This window comes from Zootoca vivipara, chromosome 17, assembly GCF_963506605.1.
Source record: "Zootoca vivipara chromosome 17, rZooViv1.1, whole genome shotgun sequence".
Lineage (NCBI taxonomy): Eukaryota > Metazoa > Chordata > Lepidosauria > Squamata > Lacertidae > Zootoca > Zootoca vivipara.
In genome coordinates, this window is record NC_083292.1 from 23704462 (window position 1) to 23730570 (window position 26109).

Here is a 26109-nt window from a genome sequence, read left to right on the forward strand (position 1 = left end):
TGGAGGCTTCTAAGCTGAGGCTGGATGGCCACCTGCCTAGGAGACAGACGTGCACACGGGGGGGACGGGGGGGACTTCACTCTGTGAGGTGGAGCAGGAGGTATACACGAAGCTGCCCACCGTCATGTCAGTGTAGGTGGGACTGCGCTGGTCGCAGTCGAAGCACTCGCGATTGGGTGGGAGCACTGGGAGGCTGCTCATCTCCCTCAGCAGCTTTAGGTGCTTCTCCTCCTGCTTCGGCTTGCCGCTTGCTGCCATGGCTTCGAAGGCAGCGGCGGCCGTGTGTGTGTGCGCGCAGAGGTATAGAGGCTGCTCCCCGGGCTCTCTCACGCTGGCCGGGGAATGAGGAGGGAGGCTGGGACCCGTCCTGCTCCGAGATGTTAGTGAGGGAAGCGCGAGGGGGACGAGGCTTGGGACTGCGGCTCTGGCGCGCGCAACCCCAACTGACGGACCGACGGAAGGAGGGGGGGAAAGGGAAGGAGGAGGAGAGGAGCGGCGTCAGCTCTCGGCGAGGAGGCTGGGGCAGCTGAATGACGAGCCGAAGAGGAACCTGCGCGGCACCTTTTCTCTGTCGGGGGGGGGGGAGAGAGACGCGATCACAAACAGAGAGAGACAGACGCGCACACAGGGGGGGGAGAGAAAGACGCACGGGGGGGGAGAGAGAGAGAGAGACGCGCGCACACACACACACAGAAAGAGACTGACACCCACACAGAGAGGGAGAGCGGTGCTGCTTCGCGCTTTGTCAGCGCTGCAGCCGCCGCCGCTTCCGAGCGCCAACCCGACCTGGCAGGCTTCCTCCTCCTGCCACGGCCGGCATTGCAGGAGCTGGGTCCTGCTGGCTTGTGCCCTCAGTGTTCCGTGCGGCACTGCTGCACGCTTTATCGGCGCTGCAGCAGCAGCCGCCGCTTCCGGGCACCGACCCAACCCGGCAGGCTTCCTCCTCCTGTTGCGGCCGGCGTACTGGGTCCTGCTAGCTGGCTGGGGCGCTAGGTGGTCTTGCTCCGCACGTCGCGGAAGTATGGCTTATTTTCGGGGTATGTCTTACGTTTCTCAAACGATTAAAAACCCTGCCATGCCTTACTTTTTGACTACGTATTAAAAAAGGGGAAACACGGTAGGTTGGCAGGAGCTGGGACCGAGCAATGGGAGCTCACCCCGTCGCAGGGATTCAAACCGCCGACCTTCTGATCGGGAAGCCCTAGGCTCTGTGGTTTAACCCACAGTGCCACCTGCATCCTAAAAAGCACATGCACTGTAATTCCTGGTCCTTTTTTTTTTTAACCTCTATTTGAGATGGTAGTAATTGCCCCTAAAGACCTATACAACTTGAGATCCAGGAGCCAGAAGGAGCATCTAGATGTTTGTAGTCATCAATCAATGCTCTTCTCTAAGTTCCCCCAACAAATGAGGGGAAGTGGAATCCTAGAGCTGGAAGGGATCCTAGTGGTCATCTAGCCCAACCCCTTTCCCAGGGCAAGAATCTTCCAGTGACAGCATCCCTGACAGTCTCTAGTTAAGCACCTTCAGTGAAGGAGACAGCGCCGTCTTAAGCGCCCCTGTCGCCATGGTGCGCCGGATCTCTCCGGCGCCCTTCCGCCCCATTTCCCAACGCGGTGGGCGGGTGGGCGCGGCGCTGCTGCGCGGCGGGTGGGCGGGCAGACACAGCGCGATCTCTCTGGCGTGCTCCCGCCCCGGTTCCCAGCGCGGTGGGCAGGTGGGCGCCGCGCGCAGCTGCGCAGCGGACCGGTGGGCCAGCGGGCGGGCGCAGCTCGCAGCGCCCTCCTGGCGGGCCGGCGCCATGGTGCCCTGCGCCACCGGGGGTCTATGATGAGCCGGCCCTGGAAGGAGAGCCCACCACCTCCTGAGGCTGCCTGTTCTGCCTCCAGACAGCTCTTACTTCTTAGGATGTTTCCCCAGAACAGTTTGGGGGCAATGTTAAATATATAATGGGGCACACACGGAATAGGAGACGACAAATCTTAGGAACACTAAGCGTGGGCAGGTTTGTTTCATTTCATTAAGAGCAGGCATTTGGGGGGGACGGTGGAGAGGATGTTGATCAGGGATAGACAGTGGCATGCGGTAGGGAGAGGGTTGTTGAACCTTTTCCTTCTTCTGTGCCTGGCCTCTGATAAATATCACCGCACCGACTGCTGTTCTTTGGCCAGGAAGGAAGCATCTACACAGCAACTTCCATGTGTATGTATTCACCATGGCAAGAGAGGAGGTTTTTATTATTATTATTATTATTATTATTATTATTATTATTATTATTATTATTTTAAATTATATTTATTGACATTTTCAACTTACAATTTCCATTTCCATCATCATCTTACATCGTAAACAACCATCTAACAAAGAAAAAAAGAATGAAGAAAAAAGCAAAAAATTGCAAAAAGAAAAAAAAACACAAAACACAAAAAACCAGGAACCAAAAAAGCACAAGCAGAAAAAATAAACAATACAGAATAAAAAAGAAAAAAGAAAAAGAAAAAATCAATCTAATGTTATTAACTCTGTCATGTCTTTGACTTCCTCGCTCCTCCCCCTCCGAGTCTAATCCATCCTTTGTTTGGCAATTTTCCATTTTCCATTATTTCACTTACAAACTTCTCCATTTAATTCTTATAATAATATCATACGTAAAAAATATTTCTACCACTTAACAAATTTCTTATTACTCTAAATATTCCCTTTAACCTCTTGTTTATTCACTAAAATTATTCTAGGTTAAACATTTTACATTCTAACATCTCACTCCGTCTCTATTCTAAAGTCCCCCCTCCATCCCCCGGCGACCAGTCCCTGGAAGTCCCAGATCAACTCCTGTATACAATCCAATTCCAAACCGTTTTATCAATCCCTCATTTACATTACCTCTCAACCCACACCATCTCTCACCCACTCCAGCCCAGATTCCTCCCCCCCGCACCCCCTCTGCCAATCCCCCTTTAAATTCTTCTTTTTCTTGTCCCCCCATTTAACAAGTCCTTCGCCTGGATCTCGCCTCCTTTCTCTCACTAAGGAGGTTCGAATCCAGGCCACCTCTTTTTTCTTCATCACAGCTTGGTTGTTGTTACCAGGGGCACATTCTCCCTCTCTCACTGAGAGAAGCTGCCCCTGGGAGTCTGAATCCAGTATCTCTCTTTTGTTATAACATAGGTCCCGTGCAGCCTCTCCCACCGGTTGCATTCGTTCACAATACAGAGTTCATCTTGGTCCTCTTCTTCTAGTAAATTTGGATTTTTGTCCTCTATAATTTCCTGCTGTGACTCTAAGCTGTCAGTTGGAGCGAGTTGGTGCAGGGATTCAGTCAGTAACTTTGTAACTCTTCGGTACTCGTTTACTCCCATCAACACTTCTTGAATTTTTTCCCAGAGACATTGTAACTTGTTCTCCCACATCTTGTCCGATTGTTTTGTCTATCTAAGTCCTTTGTCTTCTCGGGTTACAAAATGGCGAATAGGCTGTTGTGTCGGAGACGGAATCAAAGCAGTGTTGGTCAGTTCCTCCAGGTTCCCGTCGCCGGGCTACCAGTGGGTTCGTTGAAGATCCATTCCCAAATTTGCAGAAATCAGCATAATAATTCGCCCCCCCTAGGCTCTGCTATCCCGGGGAGGGATTCAATTTTTCCTTTTTAGCAAAGTTCAAAGCCACTTTCCAGCGTTATGGCTGCAGGCTCGGCAATTGCATCTTGTTTCCTCGGTAAGGGGGGGGGAACGACCTCCGTTAATTTTTGAAATTCCCCTCCCAAGTCCAAATTCTTTCCAAATTTCCATAAAATCTTGGTTACTCACAGCCTGATTCTTCTTAATTTGAAGGTATCTGGTGCTCTGAAGCGACGGCTTAGGGCTTCATTCCGCCGAGGTAGCGAATGGATCCAAGGCTCCGTCCCGGACTGACTGCTCTCGGGGCTCAAACTCGAGCTTACCGGGCATCAGCCAGGACTTAAGGGGCACAGCTGGATCTCCACGACCCCCGAAAGCCAAATCGGGGGGTTTTCCGGGCGGCCGCTTCGCCCAAGCGGCTCACCCCTCCTCGGCGGGGCCAGGTTTCTCGGAGACCGAGAAATCCGTGCCGATCGCTAATGGCGCCAGACCGGAGGTTTAACCCCGTTCCCTTTGTGTTGTGGTCCCGAGTCGGCTTCCTGACCCCCACCTTTTTAAATTATTGTTATTATTATTTATTTATACCCCGTCCATCTGGCTGGGTTTCCCCCGCCACTCTGGGCGGCTTCCAACAAATACCAAAATACATTAAAATATCACAGATTATTCCCTGAACAGGGCTGCTTTTAGGTCTTTTCTGAATGTCAGGTAGTTGTTCATCTCCTTGACCTCCGATGGGAGGGCGTTCCACAGGGCGGGTGCCACTACTGAGAAGGCCCTCTGCCTGGTTCCCTGTAGCTTTGCTTTTCACAGTGAGGGAACCGCCAGAAGGCCCTCGGCGCTGGATCTCAGTGTCCGGGCTGAGCAATGGGGGTGGAGATGCTCCTTCAGGTATATAGGACTGAGGCCGTTTAGGGCTTTAAAGATCAGCACCAACACTGAATTGTGCTCGGAAACGTACTGGGAGCCAATGTAGATCTCTTAGGACCAGTGTTATGTGGTCTCGGCGGCCGCTCCCAGTCACCAGTCTAGCTGCCGCATTCTGGATTAATTGCAGTTTCCGGGTCACCTTCAAAGGTAGCCCCACATAGAGCGCAATAAAGCAGGTGCGGTACATTAAATGTGATCGTGCATTTAACAATCTGCAGCTTGCCTGTTAGAAAGCTGTTGCCTGTTCTGAGCGGCTGCCAGACAGAGATTAAGAAAACGTCCAGTGCTCAAAGGATGCTCTCAAAAACCCTAACTGGAGACGCCATTGAAATGGCGACTTTCTGCCTGCCAAGCAGATATCCTTCCTGAGCAGATATCCACTGAGCCAGGGGTGCCAACTTGAATGAAACATTTGTGGGGGGAGGTAAGCCCAGCCCTGCATCACATGTTGGGGCTCACCCACACCATTTGAATAGCAATGCCCATCAACTTTGAGGGACTTGGCCCCCTCAAATTCTTTATTTGTGTGTGGGGGGAGGGACGTTGGCCCCTAGGAGTTGGCTCCTATGCCCTGAGCTGTCACACTCTTCCTTCTCTCCTCCTTGCAGATACAGACAGGCAAAAGCCCTTTGTACACGTCCACCTAGACTTAGGTCCATTTCACTACAGCCGTACCTCGGAAGTTGAACGGAATCCGTTCTGGAAGTCCATTCGACTTCCAAAACATTGGGGAACCAAGGCGCAGCTTCCGATTGGCTGCAAGAAGCTCCTGCAGCCAATCGGAAGCCACAACGGACGTTCGGCTTCCAAAGAACGTTCGCAAACCGGAACAATCACTTCCGGGTTTGCAGAGTTCGGGAGCCAAAACGTTCGCCTTGCAAGGCGTTTGACTTCTGAGGTACGACTGTATTTTGGTTATGAGTAAACCAAATAAAGGGATGTGGGTGGTGCTGTGGGTTAAACCACAGAGACTAGAGCAGGCATCCCCAAAATTCGGCCCTCCAGATGTTTTGACCTACAATTCCCATCATCCCTGACCACTGGTCCTGTTAGCTAGGGATCATGGGAGATGTAGGCCAAAACATCTGGAGGGCCGCAGTTTGGGGGTGCCTGGCCTAGGGCTTCCCGATCAGAAGGTCGGCGGTTCGAATCCCCGCAACGGGGTGAGCTCCCATTGCTCGGTCCCTGCTCCTGCCAACCTAGCAGTTCGAAAACACGTCAAAGTGCAAGTAGATAAATACATAGCTGCCAAGTTCTCCCTTTTTTAAGGGAAATTCCCTCATGCTGAATAGGCTTCCTCGCGAGAAAAGGGAAAACTTGGCAGCTATGGATAAATAGGTACTGCTACAGCGGGAAGGTAAACGGTGTTTCCGTGTGCTGCTCTGGTTTGCCAGAAGCGGCTTTGTCATGCTGGCCACATGACCTGGAAGCTGTACGCCGGCTTCCTCGGCCAATAACGCGAGATGAGCGCCGCAACCCCAGAGTCGGTCACGACTGGACCTATTGGTCAGGGGTCCCTTTACCTTTTAAACCGAATAATCCCTAATGCTACTTGAAACAGAGCTGCCTTGCCATACCTTTCTGATCTGACATATTTGGAATTGCAATCTATCTGCCTTACCTAACGCGTAAGTAGATTAGTGTCTATCACTCTCATGACTGACGGATGCTGCAGAGCATTATAAATACAAACACCACCACCCAATAAACAGAAGAAAGCCTGTCTCCTTAATCCAGCTGCGTGAGCACAGGATACGGTTACCCAAGACTGCACTCTGCACTGCTGTTACCATTTTGTACCTCCCAGATCCTGGGAAATGGGTATGGGTGTCTCCCTCTGAGACACCCAAAAATACTTCCTCCCACGTTCCTTTAGTACCAGTTGGGAGCATTGATACCTCTCAGCCCTGGCCCTCAAGCCCTTTCTGCAGCCCTGGCTTAGAGGCAATCCCGGCCCCGCCGTTCTGGCTGGGCTTTGGCCCCATGACCCGTAGGCGACTCAAGCATTTCCCTGGGACGCTGCGTCACTGAGCGCCCCATTGTGTGTGGCGCTGGCAGGAGAATCGGTCCATTGTTCCGTTGGGCTGTAGGGAAGGGGCTCCCCCGACAGAAGTACCCCAAGAAGGCACCCTCCCTGCCCCCAACTGCTGCTGTTGCTCTGAGACCTAGACGTTTTCCCCTTCCCCGGTCGGCTGGGACAGAGAGGAAGCCTGAGCGAGAGCAGGCAGGAAGCCACTGGGGAGGAAGTGAAGGGACCAGATATCTGCCACAACCACTGGCCCATTGTTTAAGAGAGGCTGGCGAACAACTCTCTCTCGCCCTCCCTCCCTCCCTCCTCTGCCTTGAAAGAACACCCTACGCAAGGAAAGCCCTCTGTAAAACAACGCCACACCCTCCACCAACATCCACAGCCTTCTTACGAGATCCCAGGAGGGAGGTCTGCTTACCAGGACCGTCACACAAACACACAAAACTTAACAAGTCGCCTCTTCTCCCTACATACCCACCCAAATCACTTTGATCTGTGGAACTGGCACCCATTCAGGTGCCACGTAACACTCACTCCACATTTGTAAGCAATCCATCTTTTAGCGTGGCAGCACCCACACTTCAGACCTGCCCCTGTTTTCCAGGGACAGTCCCGGATTTACAGAAGCTGTCCTGGTTTCTGATTTTACCCCAGAATGTCCCGCTTTTCCTTAGGATGTCCCTATTTTCATTGGAGAATCGTTGGAGGGTATGGAGTTATGCAAACGCCACCCCACCCCCCGCCAAAGAGATAAGTAACTATTGTATATTCCTGCGTATAAGACTACTTTTTAACCCAGGAAAATCTTCTCAAAAGTCAGGGGTCGTCTTATACGCCGGGTCGTATTTCTTATACGGCAAGTATATCCCAAACTCTATATTTTGACTGGAAAAGTTGGGGGTCGTCTTATACGCCCAGTCGTCTTATACGCCGGAATATATGGTATACAACCTTTTGTATATACGGTATACAACCTTCTGAAGGGAGCCCTGTGAAGGGAAGTTTTTAATATTTAATAATAATAGTAATAATTTATTTATACCCCACCCATCTGGACGGGTTCCCCCCAGCCACTCTGGGTGGCTTCCAACAAAACCAACAAAACATTAAAATACAAGTTGGAATTATATAAGTTGGAAGCCACCCAGAGTGGCTGGGGCCACCCAGATGGGCAGGGTATTATTATTATTATTATTATTATTATTATTATTATGAAGCCATAACTGTTTCAAGTGGTACTATAGTGCTCTCAATGTATGGTGTGAATATTGTTTGGGAGGCCACTAGGTTAATTCTACCTACGAATTAACCAACACACTACCTTGTGTTCATGAGCAGCCCACTGAGTTTTTACTTGGCAGCATAAAGGACTAGAAATTTGTCTCTTCTCCCTCTCAAAAAGGCACGGTTCTCAAAGAACTGCAGTATCAGTGTTAACTGATTTTAATACTCTGGAACATCATGATGAAGGGCAGGTAATAAATAAATATATCTACCGGTAGGGTTGTCGTCAACACCTATGTTTTCTTCAGGGTAGACCCACGGGAATCAATGGTCCTAAGCTAGTTATGTCTATGGATTTCATTGGATCATAGAATCATGGAATCATAGCGTGGAATGATTCCCAAGGGTCATCTAGCCCAACCCCGTGCAATGCAGGAATCTCAGCTATAGCCATCCAACCTCTGCTTAAAAACCTCCAAGGAAGCAGAGTCCACAACCTCCCTCTACACAGAATAAGACTCAGATGGAAAACAACCTTGAACAAATAATATTATTAGTAAGTATAATACAGGGGGAGTTCTTGGGGCAGCTCCAGAGTGAATTGCCCTTCCCTCCTCAACTAGTACACACACAGAGAAACATTTATGCCTTAGCTCAGGGATAGGCAACCTTGGAACTACAACTCCCATGATCCCTAACCACTGGCCCTGTTAGCTAGGGATCATGGGCGTTGTAGTTCCAAAACATCTGGAGAGCCAAGGTTGCGTATGCCTGCCTTAGCTGGATGGTCTGCAACAGCGGAGCAAAGACTTGGAACATAAGGATGTATGTTACACAGAAACCATCTTGCCTCTCACACGGACGTTCAATCACATGCACATAAGCAACCTCGGGGTCCCTACTTGTGATTCTACTGCCAAGGACTGCTGCTTTACATACGAAAGAGTTCCCATGGTGATTATTGCACAATTGGCATGCTGGGGTTTTCTGCTCGTGATTTCACAACTCCGTGGCCTCCCCAACTGTCTTCTGGGAGTTCTGGCTCACAATTCCAGGACAGGAGAGAGAAGAGGCAGAACTGAGATTCTCACCTTGGTGGGGTGTGTGCGTGCAGAACAACTGTGCCAGCGCCACAAAAGGAGCGGTAAGATCTTTAAAGGCACACCAGCTGCCGCTACCAATTCAAAAGTTGACACTTGAGAATCCCCACGCAGATTCCTCAAAGGAGTGTGCAGGAAAGCCAAGACTCGCCGTGTTAGAAACTCAGGTATATAAGCCAAGTGCCAAATGACTCCTTAAACCAGGCATCCCCAAACTGCGGCCCTCCAGATGTTTTGGCCTACAACTCCCATGATCTCTAGCCAACAGGACCAGTGGTTGGGGAAGATGGGAACTGTAGTCCAAAATGGAGGGCCAAAGTTTGGGGATGCCTGCCTTAAACCGAGATTGCAGTCGCCAAAACAGAATGTCTAGTTGCCATTTTAGGGCAACTAGAGTCTTCTTTTTCATGGACTCACTGTGACTGATTAAACATCTGGCTAGTTCAGCTGACAACTTTGAGCTAGCTTAAGAACTCTGAGAAGAAAAGTCACTTGATCCAGGGACAGTCTGCATATCTATCGGCCTATTCCGACCTCTTTTTCGCAAGCTCCCCATCCCTGCTTTTAGGTCTCATTGGCGGCTGTTCTCTGCCATCAGAAGCGCATTGGGTGGTGACCGGGGAAAGGGCCTTCTCTGTGGTGGCGCCCCAATTGTGAAATGCTCTCCTTAAGGAGGCGTGGGTGGCGCTGACTCTGGTTTGGCTTCTGCATGGGGCAAAGATGTGCATTTACAAACAACAACCGCAGCTTTTAAGAATAATTTTATCTCCTGGACTTGCTTTTCAGCTGCTGCGTTAAATGGTGGTGCTTCTCTAACTCTTTAATTGCATTTACGGTAAGACACCCTGGGAATGCACTGAAGGGGGTTGGAATTCCTGTAACGAGAATAAAGAACGGGGTTTGAAGCATTGCCATCCAACCCCTATAATATTGTGATGTAAAGCTGCAAGTGCCACTTTGCCTGGGTATAAAGGTATAAAGAAACTCTCCTCTCTGTTAGCATACTGTATGTTCGACAGCAAACTGGAGCCCGGAAACAGGGGTGAGGGCCAAGCCTTGACTCAAACTGTGTTTATTATTATTATTATTTACTAGCTGTACCCGGCCACGCGTTGCCATGGGAATAATGGCGGGTCTAAAATGTTTTTTCTTACCTGGGAAGTCCTTTTTGGAATGGAAGAGTTGATGGAGGTTAGGATAGGTGAGGGTTGGTGTTGGTGTAGGTCTGTGGATGGTAGGGTCTCCTGGGGGGGGACCGGGTCCCGGGGAGTGGAAGGGTTTCCCGGAGTGGGTTGGTTCCTGAGGAGGCGGGTGCGTGTTTGGCGGAGTCTGGTGGTCGGCGGGGTAGTGATTCCCGGAGCGGGGTGGGTCCCAAGGAGGTAGTTGAGTGTTTTGTGGGGACTGCTGGGCAGTGCGGCAAGGGTTCCTGGAGCGGGCTGGGTCTCAAGGACGGGTGTGTGTTTGTGGAGGGGCTTGTCTGGTGGTCCGTGGCAGTGGTTCCCGGACCTCTGGGACGGCCTGGGTCTGGGGTGTCCTGGTCTCTGGGGTGGGCTGGCTCTCTGAGTGTGCACTCCATCGGCGGAGGGGTCTCCCTGAGCAGCATGGCTCGTGTTGGAGGCGGGGTCTGTTGGGTGTGGCCTAGTCTCCATGGGGAGGGAGGGGGTGGAGGAGGTGGTGTCAGGATTATGCCACTGGAGGGCGCTGTTTTTGTTTGGGTAAAAACACGTTTTTACCTGTGTTAGGTATGAGATGTGTACAATCCGAGGTTATGCAAACGCTCGGGTATTGCCGTGAACCGTTATGTCCAAATTTCTACACAATCGGTCAAGCGGTTTCAGAGAAAAGTGGAGCCCACAATTTCGCCCTTTCTACATTTTTATATATTTAGATTAAATTTGTACACTGCCCTATATCCGTAGATCACAGAGCGGTTCACAAGATACCGTAGCAACTGCCCTCCCCCCAGTCAGCTCCCCAGGACTTGCCATTAAGCCAAACCAACACAGTTTTCATGTATTGATGAAGTCATCAATACATGAAAACTCTAGTGTTGGTTTGGCTTAATGGCAAGCCCTGAGATCTACTGAAGATCCTTCGTGGAGCAAGGGGTTGCACGAGATGAACTCCACAAAGGATCTTCTGTGCAGGACGTTACAGTGCCACAGCTCTGACCGACAGCCACTCTGGGATTTAACAGCCCCTGCAAAGGAGAGCCCACCTGCGACTCTCCAAGCAGCCTGGTTCTCTGTCGGACAGCTTCTGCCACTAGGACCTTTCTCTTAATCTGTAGCCAAAACCTTCTTCCCCGCCATTCCCAGACCTAGGGCTCTACACCTAGACTTCCAGAACAACAGTTAGCAAGAGGCCACATTCATACATTTAAAGCACTATGATACCACTTTAAACAGTCATGGCTTCTCCGAAAGAAGCTGCAGCTCGCTCAGGGCCCTGAGAGGAGACCCATTTCTCCTTCCCAAAGCTACCATTTCTAGTGCTAACTGGTAAAAGAGGCTGACTGTTAAACTACTCAGAAAACTGTAGCCCTGGGAGGGAAATAGAGGAATAAAAGCTCTCAGCACCCTTAACAAACGCAAACTCCCAGGATTTTTTGGCACAGAAGTCACGACTATAAAGTAGTATTATAGCATGGTGTGAAGGTCTTCTGCATGATGGACAGCTTTCAGATATTTGAAGACGACTCTCATGCTGCTTTCAGATATTGCCAGATGGTCAAATACTGAGATGAGTGACAAATTTACACACACACACACACACACAAGACCTGGAAAAAAGAAGGGAGAACCTGTAGAAAGCAACTGTTGTTCTTTGAGAGGAGTCGAAAGCAATTTGAAAGAGGGATCACTGCTTGGGGGGTGTACCTACTCATTCCGTGTTCACCTGTGATAAACAGGTTTGGCAGGTTTTTCGTATTCCCCCCCCCCCGCAAAACGTGTTTGATCAGCAGTGACAGTAGGAAGAAAGAAGTTTGCATGTGTGTGTACATCACAGGAAGCGAAATCTCTCTCTCTCAAGCCACCTCCAACTACTTAAAAAACGACTGTCTACGTCAGAGCTTTCCAAACTGTGTGTCGCGACACATTATCGTGTCGGCTTCGGCGTGGGCTGGAAAGAGAGCTTGCTGGTAAAGCTGAATTACTGGTTTGCTAGCAAAACTGAATTACCGCGTCGCAAAATGATGCATGTCTACAAAGTGCATCACCGCCATGACAAGTTTGGAAAGCTCTGGTCTACGTTCTGTTACGGCAGCTTATATTTCTATAGGGTAAGGTAGGTGCCAAGGTTTTTTGAGCCTGTTAGGAGAGGCTATATGCTCTGAACAGGATGCCCTTCTGTCAAATTCCGGATGGAATGGCTGGGGCTGGTTAGAAAACAAAAGAAATGCACTCTGCACGCTCTCAGAGGTACTTTGCTTCTTGCTTCACTTCTGCCATAGCTGAGCACAGTCCTGGAAAAGTGGTCTGGGAGTGGCACAGACACACTCAAAGTAAGTCCCAATCACAGAATCTGGTACATCAGGTAAGGCTGACTTTTGGGGTCCAGCTCCAGGTGTGACTGGACAAGAAAGCTCCCCTCCCCATCACCCAAATATCTCAGTCTCTGTTAAGCCGTCTATGCGAGATTAAGAGAAGTATAATACTGTAACCCGAGGCCCCAGGATCCAATTCCTGCTAGGCTTTGAAGCTTGCTGGATGATAATGCGTCACCCTCCTCTTTTTCAACCTAACCTACCTCAAAGGATTGGTGCAAATATAAATTTCAGGGGTGATGGTAGGAAAATTATGTACAGCCACCCAGGGCAACTTCAGTAAAGGGCAAACTAAAAGCACCACAAATAATAATATAAAATATATAATAAATAATAAAATTATTGTTATTCTTATTATGATGCTCTCCCTGTGGAATACTCTCGCATCAGATCTCAATGAGATAAAGAATTACATAGAAGACATCTGAAGGCAGCCCTATATCGGGAAGTTTTTTTAATGTTATATGTGGTGGAAGCCGCCCAGAGTGGCTGAGGAAACCCAAACCCAGACAGACAGGCGGGGTATAATAATAATAATAATAATAATAATAATAATAATAATAATAAGGCTTCAAATAGGGGAAATTTGAGGGATTTGATCCTGGCCAATTGAAACTGATCCACTCCACACCTTTTGAACAAATGTGCTGTTTGAAACGTCACCTTCTTTGAATCTTCACGACACACTCCTGGTCCTTAAGAACAATCGAACAATCAAAATCAATTTTGATTGCCAGTTTTCATGTTGATTTTTAAAATAAATCAAGAATAGATTAAGGTGGAAACGTGACAAAATGGGCGAACACCCATGAAAGAGAAGGATGGGGTGGGAAAAGATAGATTTGTCTGGCCCTGGCACCAATCCAGCAACGGCCCTGCTCCACATCCTCCTTTGGGTGTTTTTGCCAGGCTGGAATGTGTCATTGAACTCTGATCATGCTTCTTTGATGGAGAATACAGAGTGATGTGTTGAGTGTGTTTAGAAACTAGCTGATTATACAATGGTAAAGTTAACATTCTTTTTGCTCCGCCCACTTTTGCTGCTAGCCCTGCCTACAAAGGGTATGTGACCACAGAAGGGAACATGGCTTATAGGCTGAAGAGATTCCCTATCTGGTGCCCTAATGGGATAGCTTAGTTGGTAAGAGTGTGGTGCAGATAACGCCACGGTTGCAGGTTCGATCCCCATTTGGGACAGCTGCATATTCCTAGGGTTGGACTAGACCAGGGGTCAGCAAACTTTTTCAGCAGGGGGCCAGTCTACAGTCCTTCAGACCTTGTGGGGGTCCAGACTATATTTTTTGGGGGGGAGGGAAATGAACGAATTCCTATGCCCCACAAATAACCCCAGAGATGCATTTTTTAAAAAGGGCACATTCTACTCATGTAAAAACACGCTGATTCCCGGACCGTCCGTGGGCCAGATGTAGAAGGCGATTGGGCTGGATCTGGCCCCCGGGCCTTAATTTGCCTACCCATGGACTAGACCAGGCGTCAGCAAGCTTTTTCAGCAGGTGGGCGGTCCACTGTCCTCAAGACTTTGGGGGGAACCGGACTATATTTTGGGGGAGGGAAATGAATGAATTCCTATGCCCCACAAATAACCCAGAGATGCATTTTAAATGAAAGCATACATTCTACTCATGTAAAAACATGCTGATTCCCGGACTGTCCATGGGCTGGATTTAGAAGGCGATTGGGCCCGATCCGGCCCCTGGCCCTTAGTTTGCCTACTCATGGATTAGACGATCCTCTGGGTCCCTTCCAACTCTACAATTCTATGACAGCAGCATTTGTCCTTGCTTTGGGGGAAGTAATCATTCTTAGGATAGGTGAGGCCCCTGAGCCAGGAAGATCTGCGGGCCTAAAATATATGCATACAGTATATGCCAGTTTGCAGCATTCTGTCACATTCAGGGGCGACCAAGAAACGAGGACAGTGCTTTGCACACAGGGGCAGGATGGAAGCTTAACATCTACTCCAGGAGTCCCCAGACTTACCGGCGTTTGGGCCGGTTCCCACCGTGCCGATCGCGCGACGGGCCGGAGGACGGGGGAGCGTGCGCCTGTGCGGGCTGGCGGGGAAGTGCGTGCTTACTGGCGCGGCGGCGCACTTCCAGGGTGGAAAAAGCGCCGAAAATCCGTTGTGCGCATGCGTATGGGCCTCCCCCGACCCGGAAGTGCACCAGAAATGACCTCTTCCGGGTTGGGAGAGGCCCATACGCATGCACACAAAGGATTTTCGGCGCTTTTTTCCCGACCTGGAAGAGCGCTGCCGCGCTGCGCGCCATAAGAGTGGGCGGTGGGCGTCATCACGGGCCGGATTGGCAGGCCAATTGGGCCGCATCCGGCCCCCGGGCCGTAGTCTGGGGACCCCTGATCTACTCCCTTCCTAACTTTGCCTCCAAAGGCAGCTCCCATTTAGTCCTGGAATCCTGTTGCAGTGAACACTCCCTGCCATATACGGGCTTGTCCTCCTCTCACACCGTGCCTGACATAATGGTGGGCATTTTGCAAACAGTAATAACTACAATTTAGGGAACAAATTGCTAGGTACCGTTCCCGCAGCATAAGAAGCAGAGCTGCCGGATTAAGAGCCAAGGCTCACCTCTTCCAGCGTCTTAGAATCATAGAATCCTAGAGTTGGAAGAGACCACAAGGGCCATCCAGTCCAACCCCCTGCCAAGCAGGATACACCATCAAAGCATTCCGGACAGATGGCTGTCAAGCCTCTGCTTGATCACCTTGCTTGCCTTCCTGTTCCCATGTTCCAGCTTTATCCTTCTTAAATTGAAACCAGCCTAGAACCCTTGTCCCTCACATGCTTGCATTTCTGAGGCAGGGAATGTGTTTGATGTGGAAGGTCCACGTGATTGAATTGCCACCTGCATTCATGTGTTGGCTGGTTCTCATCAAGCGTCCAGCACATGAATGCAGGTGGTCTTGTTCCCCATGGTAGCCAACCAGATGCTCCCCATTTAACCCAGAATCAAATTCTTTAATGCAGAATTAAATTCATTAACCCAGAATTAAATCCATTAATCCAGAATTAAAACAAATTCTCATGTGACCGATGGAGGCGGGCAGTTGGAATGGGACTAAGAAAACAGCCACCATCCGATCAGCTTTGAAACAGGAACCCTTCCACCAGTGCTCTGCCTGAAAGACACGACATCTACAACGGGAAAAGGATAATTTATTATACTACTTTAGGATATTCTATTTTGCCATTTGGATGTTATATGAGGGTTGGTTTTTTTGGGGGGATGATCACTGGAAATGCCTAGTTAACTATACAGAATTGGGATTGCAGTACTTAGAGAAAAATATCTAAAGAAATCTGGGGTAGAGATAAGTGGAAGTCTTTAATATTGGATTTGTGGATATGAACGATGGAATGAATGTATATTCCCTCTTGTTTTTCTTTTTGCCTTTTTCTTTCTTTCTCTTACTTTCTTTTCTTTTCTGTCTTCCTTTCTTCTTTTATTGTTTAAGTATTTTTGAGAACACTTATGGTTTCGCTTTTGATTATTTACAACGTTAGTTTATTGTTCTTATGTTTAGATTACTCTATTACTATTTTTTACATATGATTTTGTATATTACTATTTGGTATGTCTGTGAGTAAGTACTGAATGCATTTTAAACTAAATTTAAATGAAGCTTATTTTAAAAATTTTAAAAAAAGAAAGACACGACATCTAGAGGACAATGTGCCTCTGAACATGTGCAGAGAGTGCCTTGCAACCGGCACAAGGGAGGCGACTGGCCATCTGGGCTTCTGCCACAGGAAGATTTGCTTTCAAACAGATCAAAGCAAGAGTTGATTAGGGCGAGGGCTGCAACGGTGGGGTACAAAATCCCCCCTCCTTGTCCCTGGTTTCCCCTCCCCAAATCTACAGCTGGAGGAAGCCCAGCGCCTGGAGAGAGAGGAAAAGGCTCCAAATCATCAGGCTCTTGTTTGCATGGAAAGAAAAACATTTATCTCGCCCTCACAAGAGGAAACGACAGTGTAGAGTTAGTTTCTGGGAGGGGGAGAGAGAGAGAGAGAGAGAGAGAGAGAGAGAGAGTGTTGCTGTCACTTCCTTCTGGCTCTGGGTCACTGAGGTCACGCTCTGCTTGCTGTTTGGTGGCAAAACTACGGGAGGAGAACAGTGAGAGGGTGGCAGATAGAACTTCAATTCCCAAACTGGACCTGCGAGTCCTCATGCCTGCCTCCACCTTCGTTCACCTCTTGAACTAAGGCAGGTGGGAGGAGAAAAAAATGTGTTTACTTGGCGGGGGCGGGAGGGACAGTACTCTGGATGTGCTCAGGGGCACCCTTGCTTCTCATGTCCCAGAACTGAAGGAAAGTTCCAGGCCTGATTCTGGCTTAAAGGAAGGCTCCTTTCCTGTGCCTTCCAAAACCTTCCTGTCCACTGGGCAGCTTGCCCCTTCAGGAAGGGATGTAGCTGTGTGGTCAAGTGCCCGCTTTGCACACAGGTGGTCCGAAGTTTAAACCCTCAACATCTCCCGTTAGGCAGGGAGAGTCCCGTGGCTGAAATCTTGGGAGAGCAGCTGCCAGCTAGTGCAGATTCCCACGCTTCAGGGGGTTGGACTAGATGACCCCTGGGGTGCCTTCCAAGTCTACAATTCTTTGTTTCTATATACTATACAGAGCTAGATAGATCAATGGTCTGACTTGCTATACAGCAGCTTCCTATGTTCCTATTGCTGCATATACACCATACTTTAAAAGCAAATAAAATCCCGGGAACTGTAGTTTACCAAAGAGCAACAATTCTCAGCACCCTTAAATTATATTATCCAGGATTCTTTATGGGGAACAGGTGCTTCTTTTGAGGGCGCTGTTTGTTCCCAGTATACCTGTACCAGAAGTCACCTTTTCTTTCCTTCATTTTTTCCCCATTTTTATTTTACACTTGAACCACTAACAACATTTCAAATAAAAGAAACACACAATTGATAATTGACTCCCCTTCCATGCTGCATTTTATTATCCTTTTCCACATCATATTCTTAATTTCTCCCTGTATCTTATTTTCCTCTTCTTCACATATCAGTATTTTTTACTGCTTAATTTATTCTGTCACTGTTAGCTTCTTACTATGTTTACAATTATGTCTCTAAATAAAACCTTTCCAATCTTCCTCAAATAGTGTTTTTAAAAAATCCTGATCTCTTATGCTGTTTGTCAGTCTCGCCATTTCTATATATTCTATTAACTTTGTCTGCCATTCTTCCTTCATTGGTATTGTATATTTCCTCCATCTCTGAGCATACACCATTCCAGAAGTCACATTGTCAGCCATGGGATCCTTCCCTGTAACCCCAGACAGGTGAGGATCAGCGCCATTGCTGAAAGGAAGGCTTTCTGTGGTTCCCTGCCCCCTGTGGGGCACAATCCCAAGGGGGAAGCTATATTTCTACACAATGAACTATACAGTGGCACAAACCACCTGCTGGATTGTGTACCCCAAAGCTAAAATAAATTATGAAGGATATGGCTTAGGCCGTAAAATTGATGCAACTTGGAATTGCAGTTTTGACATTTATTATCAAGGCTTAAGGAAGGAATGGGGAAGTCCCCCCCCCCACATTAAGGTCACATTCCTTCGTGGCCAATGCTCTAGGTGCTGCATGCCAGGGGTGGGAGGGGCCAGATGCAAAAGTAGGCAGAGCAATACATGAGACGCTTAGCTTTGTGCAGTAGGTTGCATTCTGGGCACATAAAAGCCAGAGGCAATTGCATGGCTCCCGCTTCCCCCACATATTTCCATCCGGCACCCAGGCAAACAAGACACCTGCTCACAGTCCGAAGACAGGCAAACCAGGCAAAACTATGGCACAGAGCAGGGCCGGTGAAGGCTATGGCCTTGGGCGAGGTTCAATGGCCAGACAGAGAGGTCCTGAGGGCCGTATTTGGCCCCCCAGGCCTGATGCTCCCTGTTCCTGGCTTACAGTGTCCTCGTTTTCTTAGTAAAATAAAAAAATTCCTTCAGTAGCACCTTAAAGACCAACTAAGTTTTTATTTTGGTATGAGCTTTCGTGTGCATGCACACTTCTTCGTTTTCTTAAGTATTGTGCTAAAATCTGCAAGCAGGGTGGTGTCTTGGGAATTGCCCATCACCTCTGTCGAGCTGCCAAGGCTTTCCTTGTTTCTGCATAACAGCAAACATTTGGTTAGGAGGGGAAAGAGACAGAGTCTTTTCCAACGTGGCACCCAGAAGATGACATTCTCTCCCAAAAAGGTCTGCCTGGCCTCTTCCCTGTTCATCTTCAAGCCAACATTTAAAAACGACATTATTTCAACAGGGATGTTCCGAGTTAATTTTCCCTGTTTCGTTCTTATTTTCCCTCCTCGGTTGTTGTTCTTTTCATTACAGTATTGTCAGTTTATGGCTCGCTTACATTTTCTCGCGTTTCGTTCCACTGTTTGATCTTAAAACATCGTTAAGCGAGCAATTTCAAGCCGAAAGGCAGGGATGCACATTTTCGACACAAACTAACCAACAAGCTAGATTTGTTTAGGCAAAATATATGCAAATATATGCAAATCCCTCACCACCACCAAGCTCAACACTCCTACTCACTGTTGTTGGATTTCAGGTCACGATGGATGACGGGCACAATGGCTTCACAGTGCAGGTACTGCATCCCGTGAGCGATTTGCACGGCCCAGTTGATGAGGATGTGGGGTGGGATCCTGCGGCCCGCAAGCATGCGGCTGAGGGGACCCCCGGCTGCATATTCCATCACCAGGCACAAGTTGGGCTCGCGGAGGCAGACGGCTTTGAGGGCGATGATGTTGGGGTGCTGCAGCATGGCAAAGAGCCGTGCCTCTTGCCGTACTCTCTCTGACGTGGTGCTGATGTCCTCGTCCGGATCCTGGCGGGCGGCCTTGACCGCCACCAACTCCCCCTTCCAGCTGCCGCGGTACACCTTCCCGAAGCCACCGACCCCGATCACTTCCTCCAGCCTCAGGTCCCGGAAGTCGGCCTCAGGGGGGCTCTCGGGGCCCGCATAGCCCCCCGTCTTGGGCGTCACGTAATTGGAAGGGAATATGCCCACTTGGTCGTTCACCTTGCCGGCCCACCAGCCTTCGTCCCCAGAGATGGCGGCATCCCACGAGAGCACCTCCACCAAGTCGCCTTTCCGCAGGGTCAACTCGTCACTGCTGGCGGCCTCGTAGTCAAATAACGCCGTCCAGACAGGGTTGGCGTAGGCCGTGGGGGCCCCGCTCTGCGAACCTGGCCCCCAGGCCACTAGTGGGGCCTTCCCAAACATGCTTCCCAGGGGCTCCTTGGGGTCCTCTGGGCCTCATTGGTCCAAGGCCCCCCAGATCTAGGTCACTAACATTGCCTTCCTCGCCACTTCCCACGGGATCGAGACCATGCAGGGGGCGACAGAGGCGTTCAGCAGGGATGTGGGGTGAACACTCCTGTCTGCCCAAACCCCCTCCCGTCAAGGAAGCAGGATCCAGCCCTTTGAGTTTATAGACTCCTCTCAACGAATCAGGGGTCAGAGGCTCTCCATCGCCCACACCAAGGGTGGGAAGACAGCCCCGTCTAGTCTCTCCCGCAGAGAACAGGGGGCCGCTCCCCACGGCCGGTTTCCTCCCAAGCGGGCGGGGAACTCGCTAGGGGGGCCCCCCGTCGAACTCGCCAACGCGATCCGATGTAGGCAATAGTGGTCGTCCCCCGCCCCCACCCTGGCGTCTTGCCTGCTCTTCTCCCAAGGCACCCTCCGTCCGAGGCTCTCCAAGCGGATTTGCGCCGCGATCAGCTTCTTTATCCAGTCCCGTCCGGTCCCTCCCCTCGAAGCTTCCAGGCGAAGCGGCGCCCGGCTCCGCGGAAAGGACTCGCTCGCTACCCCCGTTTCAAAGCCGGCGCTGGGACGGGTGGAGGGCAGGCAGGACCCCCGTCACACAAGGAACCCGTCCCGTCGAGGAGGAAGCCCCGATGGCGCGCCTGCCTGGGATTTGTACCTTCACTTCGCTCGGTCCTGGGCAGAAGTGCCGGACGGAGCGAGGCGGAGAAGGCAGGGCAGGGGAGGGGTTTGAATTCCTCGGCCTGCCCCGGGGGAGGCGGGTCTCTCTCTCTTTCTCTCTCCCTCCCCCCCCCCCCCGGTGGAACAAAAGGCAAGGGTGTTTCCAGCGAAGGGTCAGCTCCGGCCTCCAGAACGCGGGGGCTCTTGCTTTCCAGATTCGTGGGAGGAGATACACAAAACCATTGTCTCCCTTCCCAGGGGAGCAGCTTCGTTTGGTGTGAAAAGGGGCGCGGGGCAAGCTTTGGAGTCCAACAGCACTCTTGGTTTTTTTCTCTCTCCCGACGCAGCGTTCTGTGAAAATCGAAACTCTGCGCTTTCCTGCAGCTCACGCCAATCAAAGGAAGACTTCTAAAGCCTCTGAACCTCCTCTGAGAGACCAGGTCCACAATTGAAAATACTATATACAAGAAGGGACATCGGGGGAGCATGCAAACACTGCTCCCTTTTGCGGGGGGGGGGCACGCTGAATACTGTGGGATGGATTAGGGCAGGAATGGCCAACCTGTGCCCCTTGCTCTGCGGTCCAATCATTGGTGATCATTGGCCAGGCTAGTTGGGGCTGATGAGAGTTATGAGTCCTCCAACAACATCTGGACATCGCAGGTTAACCATTCCTGGTTTGGTTCCCAACAGCCTTGAATTGAATAAATAATGGTTTATTTCTAAATTGGGCCCTTCGCTGATAAGTGGACTGTATCAGAAATGTGTAAGACTATATTGCAAGAATCTATGAGTATTATTAGACTCTGTAAACTGTGGGAACAAGACTTAGAGCCTGAAACTGACTATAAAGTTGACTATAAATTGTAATTGTTTCACTGGTGGTTTCTTAATTATTTTATACAGTTTACATTGTATTTGTGATGTTCTGTTACATGTTCTGTTCTTGTTCTTGTTTGTACGCTGCTTTGGGATTCATTTGAATGGAAAACAGCATAGAGATATAATAAATCGAATAAACCAAACCAAATTTGGAGCACAATACCAAACCAGTCCGTTTCATCCCAAATGGGAGAAATTTCATCCAAATTATTTCATAGATGGTACCTGGTTCCCCACAGTCTTAGCAGAATATCAAGTACTGATAGCCTACTATGCTGGAGAGGCACTCAGTTTCCAATTTCCATATGTTGTGGTCCTGTAAGAAGATACAGAAATTATAGAAAAAATATTTTCTGAAACGGGACTTACCATGGGTCAGAAACTAGACCTAAATCCCAGGATAACGTTGCTACCCATATTTGATGAAGGGAACATAAAACATTATGGTTGGGGTATTTCAATATCATCTGATACTCAGTGATATAGGATTGGTATTGTTTGCTGTTGTTATTTCATTCTGTAACACTGTATATTACATACCCTGTCCCCTTTGTTACTTGCCTGTTTTCCCCCAGTGTCTACCTGTTTTTGTATGTAACAAAAAATTCAATAAACAGTTGGGGGGTGATAAAAAATAAGGATATTAAAATTCTTACTATCTGGAACATGCTTGAAGCTGAAAAGATAATAGCTAGAAGGTAGAAAGATTTGAGCATAGGTAGGCAAACTAAGGCCCGGGGGCCGGATCCGGCCCAATCACCTTCTAAATCCAGCCCACGGACAGTCCGCGAATCAGCGTGTTTTTACATGAGTGGAATGTGCCCTTTTATTTAAAATGCACCTCTGGGTTATTTGTGGGGTGTTTTTACATGAGTAGAATGCATCTCTAGGTTGTTTGTGGGGCATAGGAATTCTTTTTTCTTCTTTTTTTTCAAAATATAGTCCAGCCCCCCACAAGGTCTGAGGGACAGTGGACCCGGTCCCCTGCTGAAAAAGTTTGCTGACCCCTGGATCTGAGAGACAACTTGCTATTTGAATGCTTCCAGCAAACTTGGGCAATTGTATTGAGGGGGAAATAACACAAAAGGCGAAAAACGAACAGAAGACAAAAGGACAGAAGAAAAGTTACAAGCAACATGGCATCTCTTTATTAAATACGTAGCACAAAAGGAACATCAATGGCAACCACTAGCCATGCATGACCGACCACCTGTGGAATTGCATAAAGTGATACCACAGACCCTTAAAATGAGGATTCCAGTCATAAGTAAAGAAGAAGAGAGATTTAACTAAAGGTTGTAGGTGTATGTAATTTTTATGTTTATGTTATATTTAGGTAGGCTTGCCATACGTCAGGTAAATTCCTGATGTCCTGTTTTGGGGTGTAAAAATGGCGTCGGGGGGATTGGCAAAATGTCAGGGAAAACTCAGGTGTATGGCCACATGATCAAAAAAGCAGCGGAAACTTAAAATCACTATTTTAACTTTGCGGGTGTCAGGAATTTTACTTTTTGAAATACAGTGGTACCTCTACTTACGAATAACTCTACTTACGAATGTTTCTACTTACGAATGGAGCTCCGTCCGCCATCTTGGATGCGGTTTAGATAGGATTTTTTCTACTTACGAATTTTTAGATAGGGTTGCTTCTACTTACAATTTTTTTCTCCCAATGCATTCCTATGGGATTCGACTTACAATTTTTTTCGACTTACGAATGTGTGTTCGGAACGCATTAAATTCGTAAGTAGAGGTACCACTGTACACTGGTACCTCGCGCTACAAACGCCTCAGGTTACAAACGCTTCAGGTTACAAACTCTGCTAACCTGGAAGAGTTACCTCGTTTTGAGAACTTTGCCCCAGGATGAGAATGGAAATCGCGTGCCGGCGGCGCAGTGGCAGCAAGAGGCCCCATTAGCGAAAGCACGCCTCTAGTTAAGAACAGTTTCAGGTTAAGAATGGACCTCCATATGGCAACCCTATGTTCTGTTCTTCATTGTTCTGTTTTTGTCAGAATTTCTTCTTTAAAAAAGAAGCCTGCAGGCTTACAATCAAATACTGAAAGGAATAGGGAAAAATTGAGCATGAACCCAGACCTGGAACATTCTAAAAATAACAATTGGTGATTACAAGGGGTAGGGAAAATAATTTATGGGAACCTCTAATGCTTCTGAGCATAGTGAAGATGTGTCAAGAGAGATCACACATCTAGGATTTGGCATTTCTCATTCTCTGAAACTGATCAAGCAGTAACTCCATGTCTCCTCTGCTTGCCAGATTCCCAAGCATTTGGGGGCAGAATTTCTGGGTTGATGTTTCCAGCAGGATTGTGCTTCCTTGACTCAAGCTTTTCTGATAGCTTTTTGGAAAATAGCACAGAGCTCACAGCAGTCCTTGAACCTGTGGCCTTGGGGCATTGATGGGGCAATCATCAAGGAGGGAATTGTGGGAAAACGAGCTATTATCCCTGCTCTTCCGGTTTCATTCAGACACAGGAAAGGCTGAAGCAGATCATGTGAGTGATTTCCTGTATACAAATGCCTGGGCTGGGCTGCGCTGTTTTGGTTTGAGCAAGTTCAGGGTTAGGCTTTGTCCCTTTCCTTTTATTGCTCCAGTCGTGGAGTCACTCTTAGTCCTATTCCAGTGTGAGACATTCCCTCAGCTCATCTTTGTTCGAGAATCACCTCTCTCTAATTCTCCTTTCTAGAAAGAAGGGAATTTATTAGCACTCATTTCAGTTGGTTAGAGCATGCTGCTGTTAACACAAAGTTGTAGGATCAATCACTACGGTATATGGGACAGCTGTATATTCCTGCATTGCAGGGGGTTGGACTAGATCCAACCAGCAAACTTTTTCAGCAGGGGGCTGGTCCACTGTCCCTCAGACCTTGTGGGGGGCCGGACTATATTTTTTGGGGGGGGGATGAACGAATTCCTATGCCCCACAAATAACCCAGAGATGCATTTGAAATAAAAGCACACATTCTACTCATGTAAAAACACCAGGCAGGCCCCACAAATAACCTAGAGATGCATTTTAAATAAAAGGGCACATTCTATTCATGTAAAAACATGCTGATTCCCAGACCATCCGCAGGCCGGATTTAGAAGGTGTTGGGGCTGGATCCGGCCCCCGGGCCTTAGTTTGCCTACCCATGGACTTCGGCCCTCCAGATGTTTTGGACTACAATCCCCATCTTGCCCAACCACTGGTCATGTTAGCTAGGGATCATGGGAGTTGTAGGCCAAAACATCTGGAGGGCCACAGTTTGGGGGTGCCTGGACTAGATGATCCTCAAGCTCCCTTCCAACTCTACGATTCTATGTTATTTATTTACAGTTTTGCTGGTTGATCCTCGATACATCCAAGCTGAAGTGGGGCTGGACATCACAAAACCTAGGACAATTTGGGGCTTCTACCAGCCTGAGACTTGGCGGGGACAGATGATGGCATTCTAAAGCACTTAAGATGCAGGCATCTCCACAGAGCAAAAAGGGAAGGTATACTTTTAGTTGTGGGAATCCTCTTCAGACCAGGCATCTCCACAGAGCAAAAAGGGAAGGTACACTTTTAGTTGTGGGAATCCTTTTCAGACCAGTAAGGCTTGTAGTCACGCAGCCAGTTCCAGCAAACACGTTGTACATTGGGTTTCTGTTAAAATCCCTGTTGAAGGGATAATCTTTGGCAGAGTAAACTGGAACTACAAATACAGTGCACTTTTCTGCCCTTGTATCTCATACCTTACGGCACACGGACAGGTGAATATGGTGTCACAACCCATGTTTTCAAGATCACAGAACCCCTCTGACATGTTACTGTGATTTATTACTATCTGATTCGGAATCGGCAGGCAGGCAAGGCTTTTCAGCCTTTATTTTCACTTCTCAGACTTGACGGTAGAATACAAATCGTTATACATAAAAAAAAGACTGAAGTTTAGATAGCATTCACTATTAGGAATCAATTATTCTAGGAACGTTGAAACCTTATGTTTATGTGAAGAGTTATGGCATATATTTATGCATGCAACAAAAAGCATGGGAATTGTAAAACTTCAGGGGCTTGGCTTAACTTTTACACTGTGTAAGCAGAAAACATGTTCCACAGTCTCATATTGTGCTGCTTTACAACTTTTATGTCAGATCCACACCGTATATTTAAAACACAAAGTGCATTTAAAGCACATTACTTCCCCCAAAGGATCCTGAGAACTGAAGTTTTCCCCTCCCCCTCGGGCGGGGGAGGGGTGCCATGTGCCTTAAATGAGATCTGGATGTGTTTTAAGTGTATGGTGCGGACCTGCCTCCATGTATCCGTACTTTCCTCTCGTCCTTCGGTCCTAAACATCTTCCCTTGCAGGGCAAGGGAGCAGAGTAAGTCAAACCAGAGAGACGGCTGATCCGCTGATGTCTTGATAGCTCCTCCTTCCCTTTCCATCTCTCTGACACACACAAACACAAATGTGCAGAAGCCCTCCCAGCAGCACCCCATGCTAACATGCACACCAACATGCAGCAACATATCCTAGGCATCCTATACATGTATATGTATGCATCCTATACATGGCATGATAATGGCATGGTTTTTTTATTTATACACCACCCAAAGCCCCCCAAAGTGTGAGCCACATTAATTCATGTGAATATGAAATAAAGAAACAGTAAAGGTACAATGCATACAATAAATAAATAATATAAAATGAGTATGTCGTATCCAAGCATGCACAGGAATGCATAACCTATTACACAGGGTTGTTGTGATGATAAAATGGGGGGAGGAGTGACATAGGTC

The 26109-nt window shown here is 48.5% G+C and overlaps 1 protein-coding gene across 1 annotated transcript in view; it reads right to left on the minus strand.

Moving 5' to 3' along the window:
• MAP3K11 (mitogen-activated protein kinase kinase kinase 11) overlaps positions 1 to 20487 on the minus strand; it is a 41615-nt gene extending 21128 nt beyond the window's left edge. Inside the window, exon 1 of the mRNA XM_035099353.2 lies at positions 19038 to 20487. Within this exon, the coding sequence (XP_034955244.2) occupies positions 19038 to 19731 (694 nt within the window). The 5' untranslated portion in view covers positions 19732 to 20487. The remainder of the gene's footprint in view (positions 1 to 19037) is intronic.
• Between the last annotated feature and the right edge of the window lie 5622 nt (positions 20488 to 26109).